The 8,040-nt window shown below is 41.6% G+C and overlaps 1 protein-coding gene across 1 annotated transcript in view; it reads left to right on the forward strand.

Moving 5' to 3' along the window:
* Positions 1-7,573, forward strand: part of ddx23 (DEAD (Asp-Glu-Ala-Asp) box polypeptide 23) — a 10,592-nt gene extending 3,019 nt beyond the window's left edge. Inside the window, exons 7-14 of the mRNA XM_010779641.1 lie at positions 2,364-2,589; positions 3,215-3,360; positions 3,449-3,626; positions 4,903-5,145; positions 5,554-5,708; positions 5,799-5,907; positions 6,586-6,760; positions 7,350-7,573. Coding sequence (XP_010777943.1) covers positions 2,364-2,589; positions 3,215-3,360; positions 3,449-3,626; positions 4,903-5,145; positions 5,554-5,708; positions 5,799-5,907; positions 6,586-6,760; positions 7,350-7,573 — 1,456 coding nt within the window. The remainder of the gene's footprint in view (positions 1-2,363; positions 2,590-3,214; positions 3,361-3,448; positions 3,627-4,902; positions 5,146-5,553; positions 5,709-5,798; positions 5,908-6,585; positions 6,761-7,349) is intronic.
* The last annotated feature ends 467 nt before the right edge of the window (positions 7,574-8,040 follow it).

Raw genomic sequence — 8,040 nt, forward strand, 5'->3', positions numbered from 1 at the left:
AGAGCCGAGCCAAATGATCCGGCTCACTGATGTAAAAATACAGTATCTATAAGGGACGGCTCAAGTCAAAAGGGGTGGACGCCCTCTCAGCCCTGGTCTGGCGGAAACACTGGCAGTGACCCCCGCTGGTGATTTCTGAAGAGTTTACGTGTCTGAAAAACAATGGTTGTTAACATGTGGCTGAATAGGACTACAGAAGTTGTCCAGGCCGTTGTACGTCATTACGCCGAACACGTAAACACTCCTCTAAGTTTGTTTGCCCAGCTGCTTGAAAACAAGTACCTGCCTTCTGCAAACTGTTCAAACAAACGCTTCAACTTGTACCATTTAATGTATGTTTGAATATGGATCTTAAGTTGGCGTGACATTGAAGCAGCGACCCCGCTGTAGTTCGTTTATAGCATAACGTTAGCATTTTGCTTTTGGCGACTAGATTTATGGTTCGAAAATGATAAAAGTAGGGTAGACATGTGGATATTATCTGAACAAAACGTGATCCGTCTCTTAAATGTGTCTCAACCACAGACCTTATTTCCAGCTATTTTCCAAAATCCTATGGAGAAATTGCATTGCGTTTTTGTCGAAGGAACCGGAAGAAGTTTACTTCCGGGTTTTAGGACGCGTCACTGCGGCTTTCTATAACAATCTTCATTTTATGTGCCTCTTCTTCTTTTAAATGTAACTTTCTGACGTGAGATATTTAAATACAGTAATAGTATTGTTTATTTAAAAAAATGAGCCACTCTTTACAGTTAACTTCATATTTCTTATTATCTAAACCAGCGGTTTTCAAAGTGTGAGGCGCGCCTCCCCTGGGGGGCGCCAGAGAGCTTCAGGGGAGGAGCAGCGTGAGACACAAAAGAACGAGAAAAAGACGAGTAAAGTGACACTTGCCCACTTGTGGCTGTCTGTGGAGACCGAGTTCCCCCACCTCGCCAAAAAGGCTGTAAAAAGTGCTCATTCCCTTCACCTACCTGTGTGAGTGCAGGTTTTCCGCATTGACTTTGATCAAAAAGCAAGTACCGGTCAAGGCTGCAGCCAGAGGATGATCTGCGTTTATTCCTCTGTGCATCAAAGACGCAGACTCATTGTTCCTACTACAAGACGGCAGAATCATTGTTCCTAGCTAAAGGTAGGGGTGAGTGTAATAAGGAGGCGCAACGTTGACCGTTCAAGTGCCCGGCGAAGGCAAATATTACATAAGGATTATCCCCATGTTGAAGAATGTTTAAAAAGAAACTCATGCTTGAGAATCACTGGCGTGCGGAAAATACACGGTCGTGCCTGGCTGGCAGCTACATGGTAGTACCGCCTCACTGCAGTGCGCAGCGACCAGCAGGCCGCCTCCTCTGCTAACCTCAAGANGTGTCTGAAAAACAATGGTTGTTAACATGTGGCTGAATAGGACTACAGAAGTTGTCCAGGCCGTTGTACGTCATTACGCCGAACACGTAAACACTCCTCTAAGTTTGTTTACCCTGTTCTGATTGAAAGCAAGTACCTGCTTCCTGCAGACTGTTCAAACAAACGCTTCAACATCTACAATTTAGAATCTCTAGTAGTTTTGAATATGGATCTTAAGTTGCGTTGAAGCAGCGAACCCTGCTGTAGTTCGTTTATAGCATAACGTTAGCATTTTGCTTCTGGCGACTAGATTTATGATTTAGAAAATGATAAAAGTAGGGTAGACATGTGGATATTAACTGAACAAAACGTGATCCGTCTCTTAAATGTGTTTCAACCACAGACCTTATTTCCAGCTATTTTCCAAAATCCTATGGAGAAATTGCATTGCGTTTTTGTCGAAGGAACCGGAAGGAGTTTACTTCCGGGTTTTAGGACGCGTCACTGCGGTTCTCTATAGAACATGAATAAAGCGGACTGGAAGATAGAAAGTCTTTTTGAATAGGGTTTGAATAAAAAATGGTCGGAAATAGGGCTGGGCAATATATCTATAATATAGCTATCGTGATATAAACCTTCAAATCGTCTTGGATTTAAATACTATCATATGTTAGTATAGTTCTTGGTTCAGACGAATACATTACAGTCAAATGATAGACTTGGTATCTTTTCTATTATCTGCCTTTACCCTCTTATCCAATGAATCAACATTACTGATGATTCTGGTCCAACATATTGTGATCATTGATTTTCCTCCACAGTATGAAAATGACTAAGACGGACATTAGACACAAATCTAATAGTGTTGTAAAAAACAAAAGAAAAATCCCGATCCCCGATTTTTTTTCTTCCGATCTTTTGAAAATCACGTGATCGGCTCCGATCCCCGATCACGTGATCGGATCGGGACATCTCTATGTAGAACGTAATAATTTATCTTTACTCTCTCCTCCTCTCAGGGTGAGGCTGAAGAAGATGCGTAAGAAGGAGGCGAAGCAGCGCTGGGACGACAGACACTGGGGTCAGAAGAAGCTGGAGGAGATGACGGACAGAGACTGGAGAATCTTCAGAGAGGACTACAGCATCACCACCAAGGGAGGAAAGATCCCCAACCCCATCAGGAACTGGAAGGAGTACTCCATGCCGGATCACATCAACGAGGTCATCGACGCCTGTGGCTACAAGGTCGGTGCAATGAGGCTCCATGTCAACGCTCTTATGAATAGCTTATTCTTTATTATGTCAAACAACAAAGACTCTTGTTTGCTGTACAGATTGACAAGCCCTTGTGGCATTTTTGTTTAATTTTTTTTTTTATATAATATAAATGTGTGGGCTTTTAGAAAAAACAATTGCTAAAAGGATTATTAGTCTGAAGTGCAATAAGGCTCTCATTTTAGTTGTAAATGAGCACAAAATGAAGTAAAATGCTCTTGATTTTTAGAGTTAAAATACATTTATTTGACTTTTTAGTATTTTCTTTAAGCAGACATACAAACTGATATACCCACTGTTCTTGACTGATTCAAGTTAATCTCAAAATATAGGAATAAATACAGGAATAAAGAAATTCAAGAATAAATAAATGTGATAAAAAACAGAAATAAATAAGTTTGGAAATAATGACAGGAATAAAAAAAAAAAGACTTGAATGTATAAATACAAAAATGTAAGTTGAGAATAAAACAGAACACACATTATTATATATCTTAAATGTATTTCTACATATATTTTCACTTACAAACTGATATATCCACTGTTCTTGACTGATTCAAGTTGATCTAAAAATGACTCCTCTCTTAAAATCCAGGATCCGACACCTATCCAGAGGCAGGCCATTCCTATTGGCTTACAGAACCGTGACATCATCGGTGTGGCTGAGACCGGTAGCGGTAAAACGGCTGCTTTCCTCATTCCTCTGCTCGTCTGGATCACTACCCTGCCGAAGATCGACAGGTAACAAAGCAGATTCTCAAATCATCTCATGTACACCCACTCATTTCTCTGTTTACTGATGTCTGTTACACTCCTGTCCTCTGTGCAGGATTGAAGACTCAGATCAGGGTCCTTATGCTGTGATCCTGGCTCCGACTCGTGAGCTGGCGCAGCAGATCGAAGAGGAGACCATAAAGTTCGGTAAACCCCTCGGCATCCGCACAGTGGCTGTGATCGGAGGAATCTCCAGGGAGGACCAGGGCTTCCGTCTCAGGATGGGCTGCGAGGTAAGACACGGGGACATTTAGGCCTATCTAGGAAAAGTGCCACGAAAGAGTAGAACATCTATACAAGCCAAGTGTCTAAAGTTAGGATCCAGTAGACACCTAAAGTCTGCTCCATTACTCTCTGTGAATCATTACAGTCTTGATTAGTATTAGTAAAAGGATTTTCATTCTCTAACACTAAACCCCTAATATCATTCACATGGTTTCAATAAGATTTATACTCTTCTGGGATATCTATGTTCTCTTTTTTGTGTCCTGGATATACGTCTATAGGCGCTTTCACACCGGAGTACTTTTCCCCCTACTTTTCCCTTTTACTTCCGATAGTTCCTGGGATTTTGCGTTCACACCAAAAAGAGAACTTAGTTCATGAGAACTTTGAGAAAATGAGAAAAAAGTACCAATTTCTATTGGCTGGGCGAATTGCAAATCACACGCCCCATAAAACTCTGAAAAGCTTTTTCAAGCCGCCATTGTATTTGCTGGGATTAGTTTGATTAGCATTAGCATTAGCCCCGCGCACCAACGGAGAGAGACTAACTTATGGCAACACAAAAAAAACCGTTGGAGATGAGGAGGTGTCGGCGTTCTGGCGATTTAATCCGGCCGGGAGTCCCCAACTCCGGGGACTTCGGGCGGCAGTATACGCCGGGAAGTTGTTTGCGGCCTGCCAGTAAACCCAAAGCAGAAGAAGAAGAAGAAGAAGTGACGTCAGCGGCTTCATTTGCCTAATCTTCCCCCAGGAACTTATTCCGGTGTGAACGCGATCTGCTCTTTAGTTAATCAGAACTAAAGAGTTCTGATGAACTTATTACGGCAAAGTACTGGGTGTGAAAGCGGCTAATGAATCTGACTAGCAACATGGAACATGCTCCCCCTTTAGCTTCAGATCTGGCCTGATAATCAGAACAAACAGGGCTTAATGAGTGATGTTATTTCTAAGTCAATCTAGTAAGGCATGGTATCTGACTATCTCTCTTATAGACTTAACAGTTATCAATACAGTCAAAAAAATATCTGCAGCTGCATACAAAGTTGAGAATAATCTGTATTTACACCCCAAGATGACACAAATCAATAGAAAATGCAATAATAAGTGATTCAAAGCAGTACATAAGGTTTACCAGACCTTATACACATCATTTTGATGACTGTTTTATAATAAAGCTTTGTCGTGACAGGAAGCCCACCGTGCACTTAAATCTGTCGGGTAATGTGCTTCATACACAACACACACTCATCCCCCCCCCCCCGTCTGTGTTTCCTTCTCTGACAGATTGTGATCGCCACCCCCGGCCGTCTGATCGACGTTCTGGAGAACCGGTACCTGGTGCTCGGCCGCTGCACGTACGTGGTCCTGGATGAGGCCGATCGTATGATTGACATGGGCTTCGAGCCCGACGTCCAGAAGATCCTGGAGTACATCCCGGTGACCAATCAGAAACCAGACACCGACGAGGCAGAAGACCCAGAGAAAATGTTAAAGAACTTTGAATCTGGAAAACATAAATACAGACAAGTATGTCCATCCTTTACAATCTTAACTATTGTGTAAGGCGACTTTATATAGCACATTTAAACGACGAGGCAATTCAAAGTGCTTTTAGAAAACCGAATAAAAGCATTCAGACATGGTGCAAGATGCAGTTTTTGATTTATGCTCGATACAGAGGCACTGATTACTTAATAATGAATGACTGCAGGTGATGGATGACAGAAGGCTACACACTCTGGAGGGTTGTTAGTCTGGACAGGAGGAAAGGCACATGCATTATTGTTTTTCTTTGTGATCTCAGAAAGACTGAGTTCAAGATTATAAAAGCAAAGTCCCTTTTGTATAGATGCCATAATGAATCTGGAGATTAGCTTTGTAAGGGCTGGTTGCTCTCTTTGTGTATTTAAGTTGTGTTTGTGTCCCCCCTTACAGACGGTCATGTTCACGGCCACCATGCCTCCGGCGGTGGAGAGGCTGGCCCGAAGCTACCTGAGGCGCCCGGCCGTGGTTTACATCGGCTCTGCTGGCAAACCTCACGAGAGAGTGGAGCAGAAGGTGATGCTCATGGGCGAGGGAGAGAAGAGGTGAGCGCACACAAACACGTAAACATCATACATATTGTTTATTTCTCTGTTGAAGTCTCTTACTGAGGGGTTTTTGTTTTTTTTGTTGTGCAGGAAGAAGCTGCTGGAGGTGTTGGCGCGCGGCTTCGAGCCTCCCATCATCATCTTCGTCAACCAGAAGAAGGGTGTGGACGTGCTGGCCAAGTCTCTGGAGAAGATGGGGGTAAGTCAAAGTCAACTTTATTGTCAATCTTTCAGTTTGTGTGTACAGACAGAGAGATTGAAATGCCATTTCCCACAATCCCGAATACAAATGTGTATATCCTATATACACAATCAACAGACACATTAATACATAAGTAAAAGCACAACAATCAATATATACAAAATAAGTCACTTGAGAAAGTCACTGGACTCTTTAATGTTTACTTTAAAATTCTGAAAAACATTCTTAGTTATCTTTTGTTATTAGAATGGGATTGCAAAATTCCCACATTGTTTGAGAAATTAAACAATTCCTTTAAATAGATATTAGAGATGTAAATAAAAAAACTAGAAATCAATTCATTATTCCAACATCAAACTCTTAGATATACTTTTTTTATTATGATATTTATTTTACTTGGCATGACATCTGGTACAAACATGCGTGCTGTGTTTACTGCTAATAAGCTAATGTTGCTAACCCTACCCAACAACACCGTTAGCATTAATTGTCATTGTGAGCATTTCAGCGTCCACATTTTTATGTAGTACAAATGGTTCCAAAACATTTAGTAAAAGTACGAACTGAACCCGGTGGATATTTGTGTTAGACGCCTGGCGGTAAACTGGATTTTCTCCTTAAAATACTGGAAATATAAAATGGAATGTAACCTTAGTTTTCTTCTTCTTCTCGCAGTACAATGCTTGCACGCTGCACGGCGGCAAAGGCCAGGAACAGCGAGAGTTTGCTCTCTCCAACCTCAAAGCCGGAGCCAAAGACATCCTGGTGGCCACAGACGTGGCGGGTCGAGGTATCGACATCCATGACGTCTCCATGGTGCTCAACTACGACATGGCCAAGAACATCGAGGGTAGGAAGCTCCCCCTCAGAATTTCTTTCTTTATTGGGTGTATCATTTTTCTCAATGTTTATTCATCAATCATGTTCTTTCAAATGTTATCAGAGGATTTATTGGTTGGTCTAATATTTATCCGGTAATGCATTTTTCCTCAAATAAGTTTGTTATAATAAGCGTTTGTTACTAACTTTAGGAGTTTGAACATTATCTGAAAGGTTTGAGTCAAACATCAAAGTGCAACTTAAACCATTTCTGTGATTTTAGTAGATATTGAACAGTCAATATTAAAAATATAGCTAAAGGCTTTATATTCAACACATTTATATATATTATTATACAGTTAGTTTGATGTTCAGTTCCAGATGTATTTATTAATTTAGGTATCTTTAATTTGACTTGGATGTTCAGCTCAACAGTTTTCCAGGTTGTAATAAAGTCAAAGTGTTCATTTCCTTTTTTTAACTATAGTCCTTTTCACTGATCCAGATTATCGACATTAGATATTCATTTTGTGATGTCAAGACTGTTGCTCGGCGCTCATAACATAGAATGCACATAAAGAACAAGAAGTGTTAACTAAGCCCTCCTCCTCCTCCTCCAGATTACATCCATCGTATCGGTCGTACTGGTCGTGCGGGTAAGAGCGGTATGGCGTTGACGTTCCTCACCAAAGAGGACTGTGCCGTGTTCTACGACCTGAAGCAGGCCTTCATGGAGAGCCCGGTCTCCACCTGCCCCCCGGAGCTGACCAACCATCCCGACGCGCAGCACAAACCTGGAACCATCCTGACCAAGAAGAGGCGCGAGGAGACCATCTTCGCCTGATCCATCACGCTGTTATAGTTGGACTTAATAAGCTGAACACACATCAGGGTCTCAAACTGTTTTACCGTGTTGCACCTGGACATCATTTCTCTGTTTTGCATTCAGGACTTGGTCTCCAGTTAATTTACGCCCATTTCTTTTTTTCCTTTACCTTGTTTTCAGTCTGTTTTTGTTTTTTCTACCACACTGCTTTTAGGATTTAAAGACTGCTCCTTCAAAGGTGTGTACATGTGGACTCCTTGGTAGAAGTGATGGTGTAACTGATCTGCACTGTATAAATGCTTCTCCTTGCCTATCCAACGTGAGAAACACCATCCAGGATGTGAGGCCAAGTGCTGTTTAACCTTGTTTTGTTAAAGAGACCCATGCCAGAAGTGACAGCCATTTTCTTTTACTTCAAGCATCCTCTGACTAAACTGTAATTCATCATTTTTAATATAAACAATGGTATGAAGTGAATACAGCGC

This window comes from Notothenia coriiceps, unplaced genomic scaffold (genome assembly GCF_000735185.1).
Source record: "Notothenia coriiceps isolate Sejong01 unplaced genomic scaffold, NC01 NC01_scaffold00020478, whole genome shotgun sequence".
Lineage (NCBI taxonomy): Eukaryota > Metazoa > Chordata > Actinopteri > Perciformes > Nototheniidae > Notothenia > Notothenia coriiceps.